Genomic DNA, 26,427 nt, shown 5'->3' on the forward strand with positions numbered 1-26,427 from the left:
AAATTAACAAAGCACTTAAGATTGGAATCAGGCATTTTTATTTCACTACAACTCTACAAAGATTTATCAGAGAAATTTCATTAAAATCTTTCCAATAACAAATGTTCCCCAAGATCAATGTAGTTAGGGATGAGACGCTCGCAAATACTGACAAAAGTAAATACTATAATGCAGTAATATTTTACAAATGTTAATGCAAACTATGGAAAAATATACCTAATTTTGGTCTTTCTTTGGGTGGGAAAATATTTTATAGAAATCAAAGTACCTTTAAAGTATACTGAATAATATCTAGATCCCTTGTGGCAAGACAGTATCATTAAACTTCAGTTTACTTCCAGTGCTGCTGAATGCTTTTGTATTTTCTAATGCTCATAAGATCAGAATGGACATAAATATAGAAATCCACTATTTATCTTAAACCTGTGCTGCTTAGGCAAGTATAATTGAAGAATTAAACATCTTCAGAGTGACCCAGAACAGAAAGATCTTTCTCCAATGCAAAGGTCAGAGAACAACAGGTCAAATGCTTGCGCTTAAAGCGAAAGAGGCCATCACTTAACCAACAGAGAAAATGAATGAAGGGCAGTAGTTCAAAAGTTTTCTATAGATTGAAAAAAGTAGTAAATTTAAATAGAGAAAGGTGATAACATGAGGAACAGAAATGTAAAAGAAACAGGATCCACAATAAAATATTCAAACCTAATCTCTTACATTCATTGTGCCAAAATACTTCAGATAAAAATACTGAAAATTCATGAGCCCTCTTTGGCAATGGCAGGGAAATTGTTCCAGATCAGACTGCTAATTCTGAGACAGGTTGACTGTAGCAACCTTCTTTTGTTCGTATTTATCCTGCTCTAACTGCACTATGAAATGATCACATACTGCTGAGTTCAATCTCCCCATGTAAAAATGGTGATATTTCAGTGCCCCATGCAAGATAAGTTTAGACGGACAAAAAATTCACTGTTCCAGCCAAGTGTTCAGTGAAATAGAGGCATTTCACCAGAAAATCAAATTTTAGGGCCTAATCCTGTGACATGCTAAATGATTACACTCTTGTAGAGTGGTTAGTGGAGTCCTTGTACAAAGAAGTGGCATATGCTGAGTGCTCTTGTTACTGTTAGCACTTCAGACAGCAAAGGAACAAGTAGGAATGTGGGACAGTTCATGGGGAGCCAGTGTTTGATGCTCTCCAGAAGCAGTATGGATCCCTCTGCACCCTCTAAAGAGTACTCCTGTCAGACTGGTGTAATTCCCCTTTACCTACAACAGTGGGTGAAACATAAAGGCACAGTTGCTCTCACTCAAGAATAAGAGCTGGTGGTGGAGAAGGCACTGGTTCCCCCCTTTTGCAAAATAGACAAAGAGTATTTACCAAGAGGTGGGTGACCTGGGTTCAGCCCACTCAGCCCAAAGGGATTCAAACCAACATTTCCCTGTTATCAGGAGAATGTCTTACATACCATGCTATCAATTACGAGCACTCTTCGGTGTTCTTGCTTAAGTTCAGTCACTATGCTAAGAATGTAAGCCATAGCCAATTATGGGAGCAGAAGGCGAACAAGCAAGGGTCTGAATCTGTAGCTTAAGGGCAGGGGCTCATCTGAGTTGTGGCTCCTGCTCCCAGGTTTGTTCGTGTATTTTACATTAGACAGTCACTGGAAAACAGAAATAACCCTAGCAGCCAGGACTCAGATTTCCCCAGTTTGCATCCGCTGTACTGTTCTGACTATAAGCAGACCTTTTGTCCCTCAAAAAGAATGATAAAAATCACACTCAACTTACATGAAAGATCAATCTATCTCAGGCTATAACTGATCCAAACAGCCCAATTTCGGTTTGGTCCATCAATTAACAGAACCTGAAAAGGTTGATTTATATGTAGTGTTCATTTATAATCAGAACAATGCAGTACATGATTTTGAGCAACAAATCAAAATTTCTAAAATTTTAACACTTTTATCCCCTCCCCCAAAATCTCTTCCCTCTCCCCCCAAATCCAGAAACTTAAACAAAAAAATTCTGATTGGTGCTGGAAAAGCTTATTTCATTAAACAACGTATTTTACTGACTAAACTCTGACTCCCTCTTGAAAGCATAATAGGAGGAAGAAGATAACTATACAAACAGCAAAATATAGCAATTCAATTAAAATGTTGTTGAACATTTATCACACTCCTTGTTTTACTTCTTGGTAAAGGTGAAACAAATGAAGCTAGATGGGGCACCTACCACAAAGAAACAGGATATTGCCTTGAATCACTGATCTGGTAAAAGTAGAAAGTTTGGAATTTTCCCTTTGAGTTGATGTTTAGATGTTTATGTTGGAGGAAAGACCAGTGTGCAGTGGCTTACTCATACAAATATTTTCCATTGTTTTCCATGGGAGGGGAGGAAGCAGTTGGATAAAGCCCCTGCTCATTCCCCCGACCAGGGCTCCCTGGTCTACGGAGTGGGCAGGGAGCAGTGGGTGGCTGTTCCTCCCCTACCCTCCTTGTTTGTGCCAGGGTGGGAGCTGTGGGGCAATGCCCCCCACACCTTCTCCAGACTGGGGTGACCCACTGCTTAACTGTGACAAGGAGGAAGCGAGCAGCAGCTTGTGATCCCAGTCTGGGGAAGGCACAGGGAGGAGTCGAGCAGCTGGGAAGCATGCAGATGTTCTTTCCTGTGGGAGTTGTACCAGAGATCTTCCTCACTCAAAGAGGAAGAACTTCCTCACAAATGAGGCACTTTTCCTGGAGGAGAAACATAATGAATGCCTGTATGCTTCTTTCTATCTGTGATTCTCCCAGTAGAAACATAACACCTATATGCGGCCCAGGTTTAGAATCAGTTTCTGATTTTACTTCACTAGCATAAATTTTATTGACTTCAAAAAAGTGACACCAGGTCCATAGCAAGTGATAGAAAGCAGAGACCAAGGGTGTCAAATTCAACAAGCCCCACATGCTGGAACAGGCTCACATACCTCCTATCCCACTCCCAGCCTATGTTATCCAGAAGCTGCTCCAGCCAGTCTGGACCTCATGTTGTATGTGGAGCAGATCCCGGAGCAGCTGGAACAGACACGGTTCATCTAGCTCATGGTACCCTTAGCACAGGCAAATGACAGTGTAGGGCAGGCAGCGTGCCAGCAGCAGGGCTCCAGTGCCGGTAAGTAAGGGGTTGGGGGGCTGGAGAAGGGGGGAAAGGACTATGGGCGGGACCCCCACTGGCCCCGCCCACTCCCCCAGCCTCCTCCAGCCCTGCCCTGCCCAACCCCATCCCCTGCCTGCTCCCCAAGCCCCCCTGCATGCCTCCCAAACCCCCAACCTGGGCCTTTCTGCCTCATGCTGCCTGAGGGAACTCTGCCAGGAGGACCCGGAGCCCCCACAGCCTGTGCTTCTAGGGTGGGTAGAGGCTTTTTTTTCCTTCTTTTTTTTTTTTTTAAAGTGATGGTGCCTGGGGTTGGGGGGGTTGCCATGAGTGCCTGGGGGTGCAAGTGGGGGGGTGGGGCCAGGAAGGGCAGCCATTAGGGGAGCAAGGGGGTGGGGCTGGGTGGGGCAGCAATCAGGGGGTTGGGGTGGGGCATGTGGGCCCTGCAGGGGGGAGTGGTAGCCCCTGTGGGGGCCATTTGGCCCCTGTTGGGGTGGCTGTTACCCCTGTGGGGGGGCTGTAATCTGAAAGGCGGGGCATAGCCCCTGTGTGGGGGCCATGGCCCCTGAAGAGGGGCCATAGCCCGTGTGGGTAGGGGGGCAGCAAAATATATATTCATGTATTCATGAATCCATTAAACATGTATTTAGAGTTCAGTTTATTATTATGATAAGAGACTTGCTTTAACACTGTAGATATATCAATAAAACATTGCCCAACTTATCACTGTCTCTCTGTCTCACTCTCTCTCTTTATAATGGTGTTTTGTTTTAATTATGGAAGAACATGGATTTTGGGGTATTTTACAGAGTGACTGGGATTTTTTTATCAGGGATTTTTCAGTTTTCCAATAGGGAATACCAGAATTCCTACTAGGGAGGCCAGTGGCAGGACCCTGCCTGCTCAGAGCTGGCATCTTGGACCCAGCTGAAGGATATGCTTTGACAGTTTAAAGAAGGCCACCATACCCGGAACATCTTCTGGGCGATAGCTGCCCAGATGGCCAGGCACACATGGCAATAGTGCCGCACAGAAGCCAACCCTGCAACCACAGCCCACTGGCAGCTGGCTCAGAGGGGAGGATGCCTCTACTGGCTGTGCAGTCCCCATCCAGGTCTGGCAGGTGGCAGCAGGTCACAGCCAGGCAGCAGCCCCACAGCCAGACTGCTGCAGTGGGTAGAGGGTGCAGGGAACTCTCAGGGCTGCCCCGACAGTCAAGCAAGCAAAGGGGTAGTGTCCCCAGGTACCAACTGGCTTGGGCCCCAGAAGCTTCTGAGAGTGAGTAACCCTGAGCTATTTGCCAGGGCAGCTTTTTGTATGGATGGGGCCAGGACAGGGCTACTTTTTATACTGCTGGGGACAGCACAAGTGCTGGCCCTGGGCTTTAGCTCCCCCTGGCTGCAGATCCAGGAGGAGCCAGGCAGGGTTATTTTGCCCCAAGTGGCACAATTTGCCACACACCAAAGTGTATGTCCAAGCACGTGCGTTGAGGGGAAAAAGCCCCGGCTCAAATTTACACTGCTTCTATTTGAGCTGCTGCAAACTTGAGCTGCTTGCATGTGTGGATGCGCCCCATGAATTGTGCAGGTCTACTTGGTCAAAATTATACTGTCAGACTGTGTGTGATGGAAAAGCAGGCTGTATCTATGCTGATGAGCCTGGGAAGAGAACAGAGTAACTGGCACTCTTCAATATGGCCCATTTTGGTTCCACAGGGAACTTTGTGACTGGATTTCTTCTGAGCCTGTGATGCTTGAAAGGCCCTTTTATTGCAAGTTTTATTCCTTCCCCATTGCTTCCCCTTCATTCAAACTTAAAGTCTTGTTTTACTAGCTCCTTCTAGTCTTCATTTAATCCAGAGTTATGTTGAGTAGCATTCCTATATGCCAGTTCTTCCATATTCTCTGAAAAGGATACCCCCTTCAAAATGTTTCCTTAAGGTTTTGAAAACAGTATCTTATTCATTCCATTTCCAAATTTTGTAGTGATGGCACTAGAGTGGCTCACAGCAAGACATTATTTATCTTATTTCTTTAAATGGACACCAACTTCATTGCTGATCTCTGAAATGTCCCTAGGTCTTGCAATATTTAATAATTTACTAAGGCAATAGATCTTGCAAGGTGAGCTTACATTTTGTGTGGGAAATATTCCTTATTTTTTTCAGGGTCTAAGGTAAAGCTGTCCATGTCAACTAAACAGTGTATCCAGGTTTACAGTACTTTAAAAATCAATCTTCTAGGTCACGTACAGACACTGCACTTAGACTGATCTAAGTAAACATATATCAGTCTAAGCCCATAAGTGTACAGAAATTTGGTGCATGTAGACTGGTCTAAAAGTGGTACACATGGCCTAAGATAGGCCTGGTCAGAGGTACACTCAATTCAGATTGATTCAGATTAGACCAATGCATTGAACTTGTCTATTGGTTCCTAGACTGTAACTTAAGTCATAGCCACAATGATTTTCTTTTTCAAAGCTATGACTCACAAGGCGCATCTACACGTGACACTACATTGCCGCAGTGACACACTATGGCAATGTAGCTTGTCGCTGCAGCAACATAGCATTGGTAGGCACAAACTATGATGAGGCTACGTCACCATAGTGACAAGCTACCATGCTATAGTGTGTCGCTACAACAGCGCAGCTGCTAAAAATAACCATACGCCACCAGAATGGTACAGTAAAGGCTGCTACTGTGTCATCATTTAATACTTCCTAAAGCAAGTACTAAATGACAGTGCAGTAACAACTATGCCATGGAGGGCACATATAAAGGCACCCACAGTTCTCAATCCCCTTACAACTACCATAAATAAGCTACTGGACATTTAACTCTATTTTTTCTAAATGGTATTGCAATAGTAAATCTCTTTATTATTGATTGCATGTTTTTAATTGCTAGTTACAACTAAATGCAATTCAGGTACTACATTTGATTAGCAGTGCCCTCATCTCCCTATTCTGCCTGCGAGTTAGGGTGTTCTTGGTGTTCCTGGGCATTGTGCCTTGTAGTTGTGTGAGAGGGTTGTTTGTGTGGTTTGAAGAATAGGTTATTTGCATAAAATGGTTTAGATAGCGATAATCCTGTGTTGAATAGGAGTTTGGACTAAATGACCTCCTGAGGTTCCTTCCACCCTTACTGTTCTATGATTCTGTGATTCTGATAAAATGAAGAAACTAGATGACCTCCTACCACTGGATACCAAGTAAGTATAGATGGACAGATTTGGATTTTTTCAGAAATAAGAGGTTAAATTCTTGATTTCCAGTATGTTACTATTCTTATGGACTCCGTGGGGCTTGAGGGTGCTTACATACTTCTAAAACCAGCCACATTTTTATTTAGACATCTAAATATGGATTTGGGTGCTACTCAAATTTGAAAATGTCATCCATTATTTCTACTTCAAATGTTCAGAAAACATCAGTTATTTGGGTCAAGTGTAACTTCAGAGCTCTCTTAACAGTTTGATACCAATGAACATTATAACATATCATAAATCCAGGGATAAAATGCAGACCTTCTCCATGTCTTCAAAATAAATTCTGAAGGCAAAGCAGCAGTTGGCTTTCATATTATTATTGATGCTGAACATCATCTACTATATTGCTCAGCAATTCAGCACAGTTTCAGGAACTAATACCAGGTGCATCCAGGTCACATAGAAACCACCATTATCGGATTCTGTACACTATTCACTTTCAAGTATTGGTATGTTTCACTTAACCGTCAAACCAAGCCCATATAAATGTTTCCCTTCCATCCATCCAAAATAATTATGTAAAACCACAAAACTAAGATAATTCTGTAAAACCAGTTTATTTTCTGTTTATATGATAAACTTTTCCAGGTACCACATTTCTCTCCTACCCATAACCTGTTCCATTCCTCACAGTCTCCTCTGTCAGGCACACCTGATGATGTTTTCTTTGATTTATGTAGTGCTGCTGAAACTGCCCTGCCAACTCTTCCAGCCTCTCAGCAGTTGAGATAAGGCTGATGTTGTCATCAACAGGTTCTGAGGCACTCTTTGGATCCACAGTAACTGTGTGAGAGCAACAAAGATCCTTTGATGAGCTGTGAGCTGAGGTACTTGGAGACAGCAGAGTTCCAGATGCCGATGAGCCTTGTGTTGATAAAAAGAAGCAAGCAGATTCTGGCATTGGAGAAGTTAGAGGAGAACATGGACTATTTTAATGAGACAAAATTTGACTTTCCATCTCTGAGAGACACCAGAAGAATAGATAAAATCATAACCAAAAAAGCCCTATAACTTTTACTATTGCAACATTATCACAGAAGCAGATGAGCCAATTGACTTCAGAACTGTGATAAGATGAGACTATGTAGTGGGGCATTAACACTGCTTCCTGCTCCCACCTATGTCTAGGCACAGTGCTCTTAACCTATATCTTGCTTTTAAAGTACTATTATTTTCCACATTTGTAGCTTGATGGGGTTGCTATAAATAACAGTGCAATAATGACATGACATCGGAGCTTCACAAATACAATCAAGTGACCAGGTTTCTTCTCCAAGAATTGTAAAATGCCACTTGCCTCTTACTATTAGAATCTGGACAAAAATGAGATTGACTAAAAATACCATTTGCTTTAGCAACTCTACTTCCTTCCATTGCAAATCTCCATTTTTCACTCTATGGGAAAATAGATGACTATCAGTTTAACATATTTTTTTGATGAACAGAAAGCTCAAGCTGGAAGAGAGACTATTTTTGAGCAAGTTGTAACATGCCAGCATCCTATAAACAAAATCCAAATCTAGAGGCCTCTCTTGAGGCCTTTAACTACACACAGCTGCACTAAGTGATGGGTGCAAGCATAGCTAAATTGATATCAACTACTTATTAAACAAGCCATGACCAACAGATGGGAGCACTCTGCTTTATTATGATGGCATCCTCCAAAGGTTGAATGAGCTATTTGGAGAATGAGAGAGACAAATGGATCCCAGGAAATCTGAACACCCAATGGGGGAAAAATAAGTCCATGCACTATCCTTGCCAGTTACAGCTGCATTCTCAAGTGTGTGGCTTGCATACTTTAATCAGCTGGATTTGCAATGGAATGGGGGAAAAAACAATTACCATTCTCAAAGGTTTCCTACCTAGTTCAAATAGGCAGCTACAATAATTGTTACCATACTCACTCCAAAATCATGCCTTACTACAAACTAAAAAATGGAAGATTTTTCTCTGCTTGTCTGTAATTCACCTATACCTCATCTACAACATTATATAATTGCATTCAAAATGCATCTATGTATATCTTGCTTGCAAGCCTTTTCTTATTTCTTATTTGTCCCTTGCTGTAAGATGACTAACAAGGTCACTGTTTGAGTTAATTAACAAGAAAATTGTATCACATAAACAAAGAATTCTAGATATCATTGGGCAATAAGTAGGAAAGAGAAGAGGCAGTGGAAAGACAAGAGAAAAAACATGTTTTTCTAAAGAAACAAATACATATGAATAGCTGCATGTTACTTGAATTCTTTTTTTCAAAATGTGTAATTAAACATTTGTAAACTGTTTATTATTAAATAGTTTTATTAGACTTGTCTCGGGAAGGATGAAATAATGGCCTAACTGAAACGAATGAGAGTTTTGCTAGTATTTCACTGTACTGTATGAACATACATGACTAAATAAAAAAGGAATGATAGAAGCATGTATTAAGACAAATATATTATCTGATATATATAGGTTTTGATACACATGGGAGTGAGAGAAATACTTCAGATCAAGACAGAGCATGAATAAGGACATCAGTCATGCAGTCCTTATTCTTCAAGTTATCAGTCATTATCCTGAATAAGAACAACAGAAATGGGCTACTGATTATATGCATCTTGATAACAGTCATGAATATTTTTGCTAAGAGTGCATTTGCTAACACATATTCATATATCCACATATATTTCATAATCCTGTAATACATGTCTCTTACATTTCTATGTGCCCACAAGTAATAGATATATTAGGCTTCATTAATAGTCCATGTATAGATTCTTCCAGTTGAATAAATGTGCCTGCTAGCTGAAGTAATAAGATCTCTCTTATGTCACTCTCATTCATATTGTAGAGCACTTACCCAAGTAATCACATTGAAATCTATGGAATGCTAAAACGCATGCATGAAATTAACATATGAATTGCTGATGTAAGCAAATCAGAATAAAGAAGTTTTACGTTCCACATAAACGAGCAAGCAAAGCAGGATATCTGAGGGCAAGTAATTTAACCAAAGATAAAAAGAGGATTTTTTGTAATTGTTTCAAATGTTTTTCTCACCCTGTAAAAGCATGAGCAGGATGGTGAAGTAACACATATAATTATGCACTAGCTTCACTACAGGCAAACAATCAGGACTGTCAAGTAACTTGTTTTTGTAAGTAAAAAGACAACCAATTTTTCAGGTATTAGAAACTATTAAAGTTGAAATATGTGAAAGAACTACAAATCTTTTAAATAACTCAGTTCCAAATGCAACAGACTGCCTTCAGAAATCTGGAAAATGTAAGCATTATCTAATTGCTGTTGAATATGTATAGCCTATTACAAATTGCTAGTTTTTAACTGTTAAAAGAATTTGCCAGCATTCTGAAATGTGTCTAATATTGATATGATGAACTCTCTCAAAAATCTACCTTCAACAACAATTAAGAAATAGTGAAGATTTTGAAATAACCAATGATGGAAGGAAAGAGGCACATTGACCATTTGAATATATGAATCAAGGAGTCTGCATGCCTGTTGTCTGATGGATAGATATTAAAGATGTTTAAGTGCCAAATGAAGAAGAAGTAAGATTTTCTAGTAAGATTTTAAAAAGCACTTGCATAGGTTAAGCATCTGGCTTGCGAGTTAAATGCCTAATCTACTCAGACGCATGAAATTTCCACTAGGGGCCTATCTGCATGTTTAGCTTCCTACATGTCCTCACATTTGGTCTGTAGAGATTAATGGAAAAATGGAATTATTTACAGAACAGTTTTATGACCCTCACTCATAGCTAATGCATACTCATCCTGCAAGCAATAATTCTGATTTACATAGGACTACTTGTGTGAAAAATTGCTCACCAATACAAGTAAGGGTTGCAAAACTGGGGCCGCAGTAAGGGGCCATATAGGATCATGCCATCAGCTAGTATAAACCATTAATTTACACTAGATCTGGATCTGCCCCCTGGCAAAAAAAAAGTCATGCCAGCATCTTGATACAGTTATAAAGATAGTAGATCAAAGAAATAAAATACATGGAAAGTATGCCTGGGTTTTAGTATCATGTTTGATATGGGTTTCATGGCTATAAGCACATCATATGGTTTGAAAACTGATTAAACTACAGCAAACAAAGGGTAGTGCTATGCAGCTTTATATGAAGACAGGGGATGTACTGAATGAAAACTTGCAGGGATCAGTGAAAGGTCCAGTCTAATTAGATATTTTTGTTAATTGTTTGTGGACCAAGATCCTCCTTTTTCCACTCCATGCTGAGACAGATGAGTATGTAAAGAAAAATAAATAAAAAGGAAGAGAGATAAGGTCTGTGATGGCACTGAAAAGCAAAAAGAAGCCACTCTGCACCATGCTCTACTCAACAGCAGCTTGAAGAACCTCCTTTGTAGGATTCCCATATGACCAGGGCTCACAGATCTGATTAGAGCAAGGCTGGACAGTCAAAATCATGGCCACTCTCTTCAGTTTCATCCTTCTTTTAACCTGCAGGCAATTAGTAACAGCAGACACTGATTACATCAGCTGAATCTCAAGTTCATTCATCTTCTGCACATTGGCATACCCAGTGCTGAGGAGTTGTGAGGTAGTTGCCTACTGAAACAGCTCATGAGGAGGCTATGCTGCTATGAAGAAAGTAAGAGGTATAGGCAGCCCTGCAACAGCAACCTGTAGTCCTGATGCATCTCACAGCATATGAGGACTAGGAGAGTCAAGCCAGGAAGTGAGTGAACCCCCCTGTCTAAATTGGGGAATTTGACATGTCTTCCTTTATTTCCTTTTTTACTAAGCAGGATACAACAGGATCCAAAGGTAAAACTGATGGCAAATTAGTTCCGTTTTTAATGTGCCTGATAGCAGCAAAGGCCAATGGGGGCTTGTAATGTGTAGCATTCTACCTCAGTTCAAAGAAGTGAGGCTTCCTCTGGAAGCTGAAGTTGCTGAGCCTTCTTGTGAGGCTGCAAACAGCTTCAATGCTATCTGATATCAGTGCAAATTAAGGCCTCTCAAACTGTTACAGGAGGGACTCAAAGCCTCACAGTTTCAAGCCCTGTGGAAGTCTGATGAGGCCGTTCCTAGAATACTGGCGCTTCAGTGCCATGCAGATGGAATTCAGCTATGGAAGCCCAGAAAAAGATGAGTAAGGACTAATGAGGAAAGATTAGAAGAGCTATATATTGAAGATACCAGTAACTAAGGATGACTGAGTGAACATAATCCACAATTATTAAGAAGAACGTAAGCAAACAGTAAGGATGTCAAGATTTTTTTTAAACCAATGTAAAGGGTATAACTGTAGTGTAAAAGCTATGTTGTAGACATTATGGCCCAGAAATTATGCAAGAGGCAAGCATTTCTTAAGGCAATATCTTTTATTGGGCCAATTATGTAGTTGAGATGAAGTTAGACAAGTTTTCAAATGCAAGGAATACAGGAAGACCTGACAAAGAATGTCTTGTATTCAAAAGCTTGTCTATTAACCAATACATAGTTGGTCCAATAAAAGATATCACCTTAAGATATCTATACCTCAAGAATATAACTAGCATAAACAGATAAAATCCTCATGTCCACACACTGAAGGTATGTCCAGAAAAATGAGCATGCATGCCTGTACTAACTTATGAGGAGCACTGTCTCAAACAAAAATAATGGAACCTGGGCAAATTTCCGAAAGAAACTCCCAGAGTCACTGTTCTCCTGGCAGGGCAATGGGATACTGTAAAGGACTTACGCAATCCATTTGGTTTCTAATATCCATGATTTTCTAATTTAACCAAATCAATTGTTTCCCCAATTGATTTTTTTTTACCTTCAATTCCAACTTTGTCATGAGGCAGTGAATTCCTTCCTTTGCCTTTTACTTCCCTCCTTCTGGGAATAAACAAAAGTTCCTCTGAGTCTGACATCTCCTCTCTTGGATTCCTTCTGCTCTCTGTTGTCCCTTTTTTTTTCTTTTTCCCTCCATCTTCCCTTCCACTTCTTTTCTTTTCTTCTTCTTCCAGTGACAACTGATCAATGGGCTTCACAATTTGTTTGTTTGGGCTAAAATTGGACAAAGATACACACTGATGAAAACTGGACATATCTTTTGGAGCTTCAAAGCTTTCTAATTTATTAATTAGCAGATTAACAAATTGTACACCATTTGTCCCCATGTCTCTAGGCTGATAGAAGGAGGACTCTTCACACTGACTGACCACTTATCAAAATTCTATAGGTTGTAAGTACTATGGCTCAACTTGAGTTGTAGGAAGTAACAAAAAGCAAACTACAGACCAACCCATATCAGAACCAGTGGAGTCTATATTTGTTAGGCAATGGTAGCTCTCACTCATATGCCCTAGTTGACTCTGTCACTAACAAAGGCTGTCTGGTCCCTAGGCAGTATTCCTGAGACTCTCATATTGTAAAATATTTCCCAGCTGAGAATTCCCATCATGCCATAGACAGTCCTTGGATAACTTAAAAATAACCAAAGGGGTACTTATCAAACAGTATAAAAGCAAAAACTCCTCCTCTCACTGCATTCAGGTCCAGATCCTTGAAGGTGTAAAATTCCCACTTGGTGCCTATTTGGTCCAAATCTTGTCTGGGGCCTCTAGATGCTTCTGTGATATTACCATCATCATCAAACTTTTGTTTCTTTGCATTAAATTACATTTATATTTGCCAGCAATGTGTCTGTTAAACTCATATGATGTGATGTTTGCCTATAGAGAGCACTGCCACTGAAGTTAAGCATTTTAACATGATTCTTTCTATAACGCTTCACATGACAAGTTTCAGCTATGAACACATTTCCATTGTTGACAACAGTCTCTGAAAAAAATATGCAGTATAATGAAAATCAGACAATCTTTATTTGAATAATGCAAATGGCACTGCTAGTATTAGCACCAATTAATGTGTCTCTAATGACATACTACAGCTTAATGATTTTAAATGCATAGTTTCTCACAAGTAGAGAAATAGTCATTAGACACTATGGGTGTTTATAGACATGCTCTGGGAGGTGGGGAGGGGCACTTTAATAACTGTAGCACCAAGAGCAGTGCTAACTAAAAATGCCCAGGGCAACACATGTATCAGCACACCCGCACTGAAAAATGGTGCACTTTCAAAATGTGTGGCTGCCATTCTTTAGTGTGAGGACACTGATACATATGAGGCTGGAGTCTGCTGGAGCAAAGTAATTACCAGGCTCCAGAAGACTTGATAAATCAAGTCTGCTCCAATGCACTGTAAATACAGCGCATCAGAGCAGCTTTCACGTGTATATGAGCCCTACATATCAGATTTTTAAAAAGTCACTATTATAAAGTAATGTAATGGATAGTTCTGAATCTTTATGGTTCAGTCAGGAAACTAATTCAGTCAATGCCCGAAATGGGACGTGAAAAGTATAAAAATGTTTGGAAGTGAAATATAGAACAATTTGAGAGAGTTGTAACTCTTCCATAAGAAAATTATTCAATGTAATGTCTTAATGGAAAGCTAGAAAATACAGTAAATGAAGACATATTTGCAAAAGTGGAATATTTTGAGTCAGTAAATTGTGCTTATCAGACGCCATGTGGTCAAATCTTACAAACCTAAATTCTCCAAAAAGCTGAAATACAAAAATATCACTCACAATATCTAGGTAGGATTCAAACTCTATGGTTTGCTTATTCAAAAAATAAGCCACGGGAAGCCACAAACATCCCCCTCTTCCCTGCCTGCATCATGCACAGCAACAGAGACACAACAAAAGCCCCAGGGCTACTGGTTTCTTTGTCCTTGTGCCTCAAATGTCTCTGCTGCCCCAAAATTTAAAAAAAAAACCCCAAAAAACCCATTTTAGCCCCACCAACTTACCCTTCCTCACAAGCACTCTGTGTGCAGAATGGGCCCACACCTTTCCTCCCCGGAGCCCTGCCACTTCTCCGATTGGTCCTGGTGCCGTGGGAAAATTCCGTGTCTCATGGTGAAAAAAAAGCTAGGACACCCCTCTGCAGCCCAACCAAGCTTGAACTTAAAACCTCCTGGTTAGGCACACTGCAGGCAAGCCCCTAAGCCCCAGGAGAAAGACACCCCACCTGCTTTTCCGAAGTGCTGGAAAGAAGGGGAAGCTGGCAAAGCCGAAACGGCCTCTTTTCTTCATTGTGAATTTTAGAGCAGCCAGGAAGGTTGTGGTCTGAGCATGTACAAGCCAGCAGAGGTGGAGGCTTCTGCTGCATCTCCTGGGCTGTGCCTGATGCTGACAGGGAAAAGGGAGATGCTGGTGGCTGCCTATGGCCTCTTCTTGCAGGACACAGCCCCATCAGTCGGGTTGTGGGTGGGTGGTACTGGAGGAAAAACCTACATCTATTACTGTGGTCATCTGGTAGGCTGGGTCTTGGAAAAGAGCAGTATTTGTGTTGGACGCCTGGTGTTGTAGTGTGGTTTCTGTGTTTTTGACCACCAGGTTGTGAGTTCAAGGCCAGGTGTCTCCTCTGTCCTGGTATGAGCCAATTTTTTTTTTTCCACTACAACACATGCAAGTTGCCACGGGCCCCACAACCAGTTGGACTAATGGTAAGGCTCCGGGATGCAAACGTGCAGGCCTTGGCATCCCAGATTTCGGCCCGTGCTTCATTCAGAACACTCAGAGTGTCTGTGAGGAAGGGGAAGTTGGTGGGGCCAAAACGGCCTCTTTTGGTTTTTTCCAATTTTGGGGCAGCTGGGACTGTTGTGGCCTGAGCATGAAGAAGCCAGCAGCCGCGAAGGCTTTTGTGGTGTCTCTTAGGCTACCCTTCATGCTGAGAGGGAAAAGGGAGATGTTTGTTGCTGCCTATGGCCTCTCTTGCAGGGCACAGGCCCATCAGTCAAGAGCTTATTATTATTTCTTTCTTTTTTTTTTTTAGCGTGATGTGTTGGTGGAAATACCTATGTATGTTACTGTCGTCATCTGGTAGGATGGATCTTATAAAAGAGCAGAGTTTGTCTTGGAGGAGTGCTGTGGGGTCTGTGTTTTGGACCACCAGGTTGTGAGTTCAAGGCCGAGTATTACCTCTGTACTTGCCCCTGCCCTGGTGCGAGCCAATTTTTTTTTTTCCACCATGACACATGCAAGTTGCCATGGGCCCCACAACCAGTGGGACTGGTTCCAAGGCTCTGGGATGCAAAAGTGCAGGCCTTGGTGTAGCATGCCAAACCCCAAAGGTTTGTGCCCTCAACCCTTCTTTGGCCTCAACTGTCTCAGCTGCCCCCCCCAAAAAAACAACATTTAAAAATGTTGTTTTGGCCCCACCATCTTCCCCTTCCTCAGAGACACTCCGAGTGCTCCGAGTACAGAACAGGCCTAAGTGTGGGCCTTGGCGTGGCATGCCAAACCTTTAATTTATAATCTCTTGTCTGAGTATACAGCATGCAAACTCCTAAGCTACGGGGCCAATACAGCCCCACTGCCTTTCCACAGCACTGCAAACACCACAATCACATGCAGCTCTTTCCCAACACTAGCCCACACTAATAAAAAAAAAAAATTAAAATCCTTGACCGATGGCCCTATGCCCTTAAAGTACATGCCAGAGCCAGCCACAAACAGCCCCCTCTTCCCTGACTCCATCATGCACAGCCCCACAGCCCCGCAGATTCAACAAAAGCCTCCAAGGCTGCTGTCTTCTTTGTGCTTGGGCCTCAACTGTCTCGGCTGCCCCCCCACCCAAAAAATGCAATTTTGGCCCCACCATCTTCCCCTTCCTCAGAGACACTCTGAGTGCTCTGAGTGCAGAACAGGGCTAAGTGTTGGCCTCGGCGTGGCATGCCGAACCCCAAAGGGAAACCAAAGGGGTTTGGTATGCCACGTCGAGGCCCACACCTTTCCACCCTGGAGCTTTGCCACTTCTCCCATTGGTCCTGGGGCCAGTGGCAGCTTCCATGCATCATGGTGAAAGTAAAACATTCTGGGACAAACCTCTGCAGGGGGGACCTAGAGGCCCTACCTAGGATATTTATTTATAACCTCCTTGCTCAATACACAGCACGCAAACTCCTAAGCGACAGGGCCAGGACAGCCCACCTGCCTTTCCAGTGTTGCAAACACTGGGACCACAATCACATGCAGCTAGCTGTTTGCCCAACACAAGCTCACACTAATAACCAAAAAAAATTCAAACCCTTGATGGACAGCCCTGTGCCCTGAAAGAACAGGCCAGAGCCAGTCACAAACATCCCCCTCTTCCTTGCCTGCATCATTCACAGCCACAGAGACCCAACAAAAGCCTCCACGGCTGCTGGCTTGTTCATGTTTTGGCCTCAACTGTCTTGGATGTCCCAAAATTTGAAAATAAAAGAAGCCATTTCAGTCCCACCATCTTCCCCTGCCTCAATAGATAATTATGGCAAATACCAGGTCCACACTAGCATGCAGCTTTTTGCCCAACACCAGCCCCCAGTAATTTGGAAAAAAAAAAATTCAAACCCTTGACGAATGGCCCTGTTCCCTGAAAAAAGAGGCCATGGCAGGACAAGCATCACATACTGCACATTCAGATGTTCTCCATGCTGCAAGGGAGCAACGCAGTGGATATTCAGGGGTAAAAAAAGTCCACGCAGGAAAATAAGTGGAGCAGAATATGTGGGGGCAGCACACAACGCTCAAAACCAGAGCCACACTCCAGCTGCCGGACAAGCTGTGAGTGGCAAGATCACCACTACTGCATCCCCAGGAGCCTCCCAAAACCCCTGGTAAGGCTGCTGAGTCCACCCCAGTGCTGACCCCAGCCTCTTCTACCCAACTCAGGGTAACCTGCCATGCACCAGACCATGTATGGAACAGGCATTCCCCAGGGACAGTTAGCAGTGGCACAGTCCCACTGTTAGTTGTCCCCAGGGAACCAAATGTCCATGCTCATGTGAACACGACAAGAGAGAGCATGTAACTGTGTACAGGATACCAGAGAACATATGAGGGAGAGACATAGATAGATGGGGAAATACTTTGAAAAATCTTATTGCCAGCATGTAATTTTCCTTTCTTTTTCATCCTGGAAAGGAAAATTCAATATAGCAAAGGAAATAGGAGTGACAAATAGTAAAAATAAGGAGTTGAAAGAGACAGGCTGTATCTGTACGGATGACTATGGCCAGTCAGCTCGTAGTGAATGATTAAACAAGAGAAAGAGAGTATTAGGCCTGTGCCAATAGGGAAGTATTCGATTTGGATTTGGATTTGGATTCAGCTGATTCAGAGGACAGTGATTCAATTCAGAGATTTAGATCAATGTCCCAAATTGATTTGGCTAAACTGGCTTTGGAAGATTCAGCACCAATTCAGAGAGATTTGGAGTTTCAGCCATAGACTATAATGGGGAATCACTGAAATACCTGTAACTTTGTCATTTTTTGGCTGATTCGGATAAAAATTGCAAGGATGGTAGTTCCTTCTGGGGGTATGAAGCCTGCCAAGTTTCAAGAAGGTAGGTACAGTGGTTTCTGGGATACTGCACCTCAGGCTGCTGACAAGCAAAACTCAAGACGTATGTGACTATCTGCTTGTTAAGGCACTGAGGCCTCTACACAACACAGTAGTGTGCCCCAATGAGGTATCCTCCCCCCCTACAGCCTCAGTCTGGTCCATCACTTCAAATGACAACAGGTAATAATAATTTAATAAGCAACACAGTAGCACCAGCAGCATCTCAGCCAGCCAAACCGTGACAGAGCCTTCTTTTCTTTCCTGCAGGATCTTATTCTCCAACAGCTGCCAGAGAAGTCTCCCTGCCAGTCCCAGCCCTGGAACTTAGATGTGACCAGGTCCCTGCGTCCTCCCAGTCAGCTAACCAAGGACAGGTGCCAGGGGTGTTAGTCTAATGACATGGCACTGGCAGACAAGGTTATCTTGGGTCAATCTTGTATCTGATACCAAGCAAGTCTTTTTCCTGAGTTTTTGCATATTTAGCTACTATTTAACCATTAAAATATGAAAGACTTGATTTTATAAAAGTTTTCAATTATTTTCAACTAAAAGATACCTTACTCAATAGAATACGGTCCTATCAATTTTTTCCACACACACGCAGTTTTTGAATTTGTGATGTTAAAAATGCATTATCTTCCTCATTTTAAGTATACAAATCAGCCTATGTCTTTAGCAATTATGGTAGCAGTATACTACAGTAAAAATGGCTCATGAAATGTAGTCACAACATATAATAGTACGTGAACAGCTATAATAGGTGCAAACCTGGGAATTTCTGGAAGATGTTTAGTCATTTGTGTGGCCTCAAATCATTTATGTCACCCTAGAGGCTCAGGTCAATGCATTCTTAAACATTAAAGGCAATATAATCTGTAAACCTTTTTAAGTACAAAATAGGCAGGGTATCTAAAACATTGACTTGAATTCACTGAGTTGTAGGTTTTCTGTCTTTCAAGTCATTACATCAGGATATAGCACGCCTAGCAATTGGCAATAAAGCTCTAAAGGCAACTGAAGAAGCTTTAAGTTTATCTTCTGGGGGTGGTATTTGTCTATCCTCAAAGGCATCTGCCAAGTTATTGAGGAAGAATTACCATATTCTTTGTCAGCACTGTTACTGCTACATTCATTGTGGGGACACTTATATGGGAGATAGGAGTCATGGGCGACTGGTGCCACTTGAGCGTGACTTGGGAGGGGGGGTCCCCCAGGGGTCGAGCCCACTGACCGGGGGAGGGAGGGTCCCCCCCGGCCACTTCTGGAAGCAGCGTGGCCACTTTTGCTGGAGGCCCTGCTCCCCAGCCAGCACTTGCATGGGGGGCACCGGTTCTCCCACCTGCTCCCCTGCCCGCTGCCTGAACAGGGAGTGTGGCCTGACACTATGAATCTTGTATTCTTGGCTGCACTGTGGTAGTTCCACCAGGAGGAGTGAAGAGTGCAGTCACTCATGCTATTTTATAGATTCATCGTGGGAATTGAGATTGATCACTCCCCCAGGAGGCTGTTATATTAAAAGTGTACAAAGCCACCTTTGGATGAAACTGGCATTAGCTGCTATGCTTTGTTCTGAACTCTGTGCTGTCAGTGGGTTAGGCCTGCTCTGGAGCACACCTACCAGACTGGGCTCCTTAGAGAATTCAGGCCTTGGACTGCTAATCTGTGAAGCCAAAAACACACTTAGGTTTGAGACAGGTGCCAAAATACTCATTAGAGTAGCAGAACTTCTGGCATTTAAGTTACTTTTCTGGCAAAAGCTTGGGTACCTACAGACCCTCAGACACCTAAGCATCAAGTAAAAGGAAAGGATTTTAGTAGATCAATTTTTTGTCTTAGGAGCTTAAATTCTACTTAATTTTCCTTGCATATTCCCCACCCCCACCCCCATAGCTGTTCTTTTTTTCAGCCCTAAAAGACCTCTTTAAAGGAAGAATGCAGGATAATGGTAAATTCAGTCTTAGTTTTGGATGGGAGGTATTAACTCATTCCTATTTATCTAGCTCATCTTCTATCTTTGACTAGATTTTGAGAGACCACCAGTCTCTTCCCATGGCTTTACGTAGTTTTGGGAAAAGAACTTCTCTTCAGTTTCTGGATCAGTTTTACTATGCTCATGTCATTTTTGCTGATAAGAGGGGGTCAGCTGTAGCCACAGACTCTGAAGTCTCTCCGTGCTTAAAGCTCAGAAAGGGTTTCTGCCACATAGCACACAGCATGTCAGCAGAATCTGAAGGGTACCACTATTTCTCAGGGTTACTTCAAAATGGATCACAATTAGAGCTATCAAAAGTCCAGGCAGAAAGTCAAATTTACCTGGAAACAATGGGAGTTCAGATTCTATTCAACCAGCAAACCATATCAGCCAGATTTACCTGTGTTCTGCATGCCTGACCTAATGCTCAAGGCACCCTACACATACTTTCCACAACAACCCCTGGACTCAGGTCAAATAAAAGATTCAGTACCTTAGACACAATTTGTAATTTAAAGCACAATGTAGCCACACATTTAAAGCACAAAACAAAATAAATTAGTAGCCTTGGTTCAAACATAATTTCCATCCCTTGGTACAGTGCCAGTTCCTGCCAGGGAATAAACAGGTGAGCTGCACTATATCAACCTTCAACAGACTGGTTTGATGCTTAACAACAAGGAGTTAAATAAGGGAATGCTTCCAGATGGGTTGGAGATTGTGTCAGTAATGTGCATCAAATCATTTGGCCATGTGTCCAGGACTTCAGTGAAATAAATTAAATAGCTACTTGTTATAGCACTAGATATGGGAATTCTAAAGCAAAACTGAACACCAAACATGTCTTCTCGTTTCAATATGTAATTTAGAGTGCACATAAAAGAACGTTCACACATTTTGGTTCAAGTGTACTCACATCATGTAATCCACCACCTGGGCCATTTTTATATATCGGCAGGAAGAAGCATATTTAGCTTGGCTGACTTTAACAAGCCCACTTCGTATACAGTGTTCCTGCAATAACGCAATTATCATTCATTCAGTTAAAATCAGTAATTTCTATACTTCAAAAATAGTAGTTAAAAACTATTGAAACTTGCATATAAAAGCCACTTTAGTGAAACTATAATCTGCAGCTAAAGAAAATAGGATGATAAAGTCCTGATAAGTATAATTCTTTTTTTTTTTTTTTAAACTAATGAGCCAAAAAGGAAAAAAAATAAAATTTTCTTGGTTTATTGGAGACTATTATGATAATAAAATGCATAGAAAATTAGATTTAATGTGGTAAAAAAACCTTGTATTCCTTACTTTGGCAACATGTACTCTGTGAAAGTGAGCAGACAGATTATGGAAGGCAGAAAACTGTTTAATTTAAGGTTAAATTACTCTACACTATATATCACTTATTGTCCATTATGCTGGCTATTTACTCTGTCCTGAAACCTCATTTGATTGTGGTCAGCTGCTGATAGCAAATGGAATCCTTTTTTTTTTTTTTCCTAACCAGGTCAGTTACACACATCTCATCAAAACAAAATTATTTTAATGCCAAGGCAATGTATACTTGCTTTTAGAAAGCTACTTACTTTCCTATTGTTGTACATCAAAACTGTGTAGAGTTTATCATCTGCTTGAACTCTATTTGGTGTTGCTATGACAACAGCAGGTGCATAATAATAATCTCCCATCTGTATCCCAGTTCTGGAGAACACATAGTCCCCAACCTATATACCAAAAAAAGAGTTGGGTTGCAAGAGCATCATAATACTAGTTTTACATGGCATAAAAAACAGATATTCAGACAGTTTGACTACACAAAACACAGTGCTAATGTGTTTCAGTGCCTTAATATGAAACACTAGTGGAACAGGTAAAGAATCTGATACTGCCGGTGCTGACTACTCTTCAGTGTCCACTGGCTCAGCCCCTTGGAGTGTCAGTTCACAAAACAGGAATATATGGAAGAGTCCTACAGAATTTCAGAGGAACAAACAAATAGATTTGCTAGAACCTAGAAATTATTCTAACTCTTAAATCTTTAGAAGATAATTATGAACTATACTCTACTTTGTATACTGTGTAGTGTTTTAATCCCTTCTGACAAACTCTATAGCAGGATGATAATTCTTTAATTAAGATCCATAAAATAATTATTTAAAAAAAATAAAAAATTATAAAAAATTATAAATGTTCTACTATATTCTGCAGACTTTTCCAGAAAGGATTCTCCCTACACAGAATACAAGGGTCTGTTCTTAATGTCAATAGGCATTATTCATATTCTCTAGGAAAAAAAGGCATGTTTCTAGTTTTAAAAATGATTGAAGCAGAGTAGTGTATCACTATTCCTATCCACCATATCTGCAGCAACTATAATAAGCATAATTTAAAGGAGAATCATGATAAAAGATGGTTAGCATATTGTTCTAATTTTAAGCTGACTCAAACACATAAGTCATTCCCACAATTTAGTTTTAGCAAAACCCTCTTTTACCTGAATATAAATCAATAACTACAGATCAAGTCCTTACAGCTACTGCCCTTACAAAATCTCACAAAAGAATCAAATAACTATGAAAAGGATCCAAAAGGTTAAACGCACTAAAAATGCTAATTTAAAAACCATATAGTCCCAAGTCAGTTGGCATACCAATGTTAATGCACCTTAGCACGTCTAAATCAAGCTAAAGCTCCTTAAATCAGCACATGTAGATGTATCCAGAGAATCTTAAATTTTTCAAATGTTTTCAAATTATGGAAATGACCAAACTATTATTTATCAACTTGTTTGTAAACAAATGGCAAAACAAAGTTAATGATGAACATACGTTCCCTCAAAAATAATAACAGCTTTTCACCTGCAAAGATGGGCAAGGCATAGCACCCCCCACAATAATAATGAATTTAATTGGTACAATGTGCGTCTCTCCATAGCTGAAGTCAACAAGTGCACGGGTGGAACTGATACTTTTCATCACTGTCCCTAAGGAAAAAAATATTTTAAAATGATATTCCATTTACATATTATTTTTATCCATTATGAAAGAATTTTAAAAATCCAGTAGAGTGTAATATGGCAGTGTACTTCTTGCATTCAAATTTATATTTGTATTTAGTTTTCATTATTTTCATTTACTAGATAAACAGCATGAAAATGTACTGTACAGGACACATGCATAAAGTCATTGCCACAGAGAGTTACAATATAAGGTCCCAGGCCTAAAAAACGATTATGTACATATTTGCAAGAAAACACACAGATAGTCCCATTGACTAATCGACAGTTATGCTCACTAATGAAAAGCTACACATATGCATTAGTGTCTGAAGGACTGGGACCTAAGAGAGAATGTACTTGGTAAAAGGACAACTTCAAAATCCAGTGTTATATATACATTACTACTACTACAACTACCTTAAAACACTGTAGGTACAAAATAACCTCTAAGTAAAGTGCTTATAAAGCTTAACAGAAGCAAAAGCAATACTTTTATTTGGGCCCTAATTCAGCAAGCCTTGATGTCCATGCCTGACTTCAGTGTTGTGAGCAGGCCAAATAACTTCCATGGAACTATTCACATATCTAAAATCAAGTATGGACTTAAGTATTCTGCTGAATTAGGACCGTAATGAAAAAGCAAACAACTACTGACTTGTCATGTTACTCTGAGATATTCATTTAAGCTTTCTGTGCTTATTTCCTTGTTTGTCAAATAGGGAATTTAATACCCATCCACCCTAAGATAGAAAGCCACTCTATAAATACTCTAAAAATAATCTACTTCTGCTGGTAAAAAGTTGGTAAAATGATTGCAATGGTCTTCTCACTGGATACAGTATGTGTAGTTTTGTTATCTGGAACCTGCTGCAAGTGACTTGCATGCATTTTATTTCATTTACTGAAAGGGCCAAATATTCAAAAGAGGGTAAAACTAACAGTGTGGCACACAATAATCCAATTTGTGTGCATGAAAGGATTTTTTAAGGACACTCTTGTAAACAGATTGGTTGCCCTCTCCCCTGAAAAAATATCCTTAGTATGAAAAGCAGAATAACAAACTGAAAACATTTAGTAAACTTTTTTATTCTTATATATCATTATTACCATGTCGAGCCCACCATCAACATTATGTTTTGAATTATAACATTGAAAAATAAAATTGTAGGTGAATATCTGAGTTACACTCCATTCATTCTCATTCATTCAAAAGTAGGAAAAACACCACTGATTTTTCACATTACCTCCCTTTCATTCATCTGCTGTTTTATCCAATTTCCATTTGGCAACAGAAGAGGTTTTCAACAAAAATACATGCCATCAAAAGATTATTCTTAACTAATATTTCAAAACTAAATAAACACCAAGATGATTTTTGATCCAACTGTAAAATTAAAGAACTTCATTTGTGGCTGACTGTCACCCTAAGTAAAGTACTATTAGAGTGCACATATAACAATAATTTCATAATAAATGCCTTTATCAAAGTATTCTTTATTTATTTTAATTTTAAATTATTCAGTGTTCATGAAAACACAGTATTAAGAACATGAGCTAAAGGCCAGACATAGGGCTGGACAGACAAGGGATAACCTTGTATGCAGAATTCTGCCAAGATACTTCAATCCATAGTACCCACACTATCCATTTCTGCACCTCTCCTAAGAATAAAAGGGGTAATAATTATACCACAGTGTTTTCTGAGGTAGGCAAGTGTCCCAGGATATTATATCATCTATATGAGAAGGTTTGATTTGAATTTTTCAAATGCCACATGATGGAACACAATTTTACACGATAAGTATAATTGTATCATAGTACTTAGGGTCAGAAGTGACCTAAACAGATCATCAGGTCCGACCCCCCTGTCCCGGGCAGAATCAGGTGCCAGGATCATATAACCCTAGCCAAATATCTGTCCAGCCTCCTCTTGAAGACCCGAAGGTAGGAGAGAGTACCACCTCCCTTGGGAGCCCATTCCAGAGCCTGGCAGCCCTAACTGTAAAGTAATATCTCCTGATGTCCAGCATGAACCTTCTCTCTAACAATTTGTGGCCGTTATTCCTAGTAACCCTGGGTGGTGCCCAAGGGAATAGAGCCTCCCACAATTCCTGCTGGTCCCCTCTGGTGAGTTTGTAAACAGACACCAGATCTCCTCTCAGATTTCTCTTGTGGAAGCTGAATAGGTTCAGACCCTTTAGCCTCCCTTCGTAGGGCCTGCCCTGTTGCACTTTGACCATGCGAGTGGCCCTCCTCTGGACCCTCTCCATGTTGTCCACATCTCTCTTGAAGTGCAGCACCCAGAACTGGATGCAGTACTCCAGCTGTGGCCTGACCAATGCCACATAGAGGGGAAGGATCACCTCCTTGGACCTGCTTGTGATGCATCTGTAGATGCACGACAAGGTGCAGTTACCCTTACTGACTGCTTCCTCGCATTGGCAGCTCATGTTCATCCTGGAGTCAACAATGACTCCAAGATCCCTTTCTGTCACCATGTTGACAAGAAGGGTGTTTCCCAGCCTATAGGTGTGTTGCTGGTTCCTTCTCCCTAGATGCAGCACCTTGCACTTTTCTGCATTGAATTCCATCCTATTCTCATCCGCCCATCTCTGTAACCTGTCCAGATCTAGCTGGATTCTGTCCCTCCCCTCCAGAGTGCCCACCTCGCCCCACAACTCAATGTCCTCAGTGAATTTGGACAGCATGCTTTCCATACCCACATCGAGATCACTGATAAGGACGTTGGCTTATAATTCAACAAAATGGCAAACATCTAGTAAATGTTTTGAACAAATAAATGGTGCACTTTTCTGCACTTTGCTAAATCCTTAATGGAAATAAACTAGCACAGCAAGAGCAAAGAATAAATTGATACTAGCTTCTAATTTAAAAGGAGTACCACATTTGTTGCTAAACCTTTCCACCTTCTTAAATAAATACACCTATCAGTAAGAGGTCTGCATAGTTTTCTGACCTTATAAAAAGTACTGTGTGGGGAAGAAAAAGATTAAAATTCCAACTTAAATCAAATTAAAACTATGCCAAATGAAAACAAAATAGTAAATGTTTATTTTTATCTTGTCTTTTCAACAAGTAAGGAGATGTTCACATATGCACAAAAATACTTACCTGGGAAATATAATCCTGTGAGGTCTGATCTTGCAATCACCTTTTGGCCTTTGAGCGTTTCAAACACTTTTCCTTTTTTAGTTTGTGACCTTATACTCTCTTCTTTAAGATTCTGAAACTGAAGAGAAAACAAGATAGCCTTCACAATGATAACTAGTCAGGACATAGCTATCTTTTGAATGAATGATATATTCATGTAATTTCATGCCATGGATTAAATCTGTGAGGCTGTCAAAAATTCACAATAAAGTAAATTACTATAAATAACAAGACCTCTTAGCAAACACAGTTTTAAAACTATATAGGCCAGAGGTACTCAAACTGTGATCCAGAGCTCTATTCAGGCGGTTCACAGAAAGGTGACCTAAGGCAAAAGCTGACAAGCATTACACCCAACTTCCCTGAACTTTGTTCAAAAAAACAGGCACATCCATCACATTAGAAAGGTAAAACTACTAATGTTAAAA

At 40.9% G+C, this 26,427-nt stretch overlaps 1 protein-coding gene across 6 annotated transcripts in view; it reads right to left on the reverse strand.

The window, feature by feature from the left end:
* Positions 1 to 6,951: 6,951 nt before the first annotated feature.
* Positions 6,952 to 26,427, reverse strand: part of VWA3B (von Willebrand factor A domain containing 3B) — a 124,064-nt gene continuing 104,588 nt past the window's right edge. For 3 of the 6 annotated variants that reach the window (XM_019485112.2, XM_019485108.2, XM_019485114.1), the window contains 6 exons: positions 25,961 to 26,078; positions 22,689 to 22,813; positions 21,417 to 21,554; positions 20,744 to 20,841; positions 12,225 to 12,457; positions 6,952 to 7,307 (listed from right to left, as the gene is read on the reverse strand). In XM_019485112.2, the coding sequence (XP_019340657.1) occupies positions 7,018 to 7,307; positions 12,225 to 12,457; positions 20,744 to 20,841; positions 21,417 to 21,554; positions 22,689 to 22,813; positions 25,961 to 26,078 (1,002 nt within the window). In that variant the 3' untranslated portion in view covers positions 6,952 to 7,017. The other 3 variants (XM_019485111.2, XM_019485110.2, XM_019485113.2) reach the window with 3 other exon arrangements.

This window comes from Alligator mississippiensis, chromosome 1 (genome assembly GCF_030867095.1).
Source record: "Alligator mississippiensis isolate rAllMis1 chromosome 1, rAllMis1, whole genome shotgun sequence".
In the NCBI taxonomy this organism is placed as follows: Eukaryota; Metazoa; Chordata; order Crocodylia; family Alligatoridae; genus Alligator; species Alligator mississippiensis.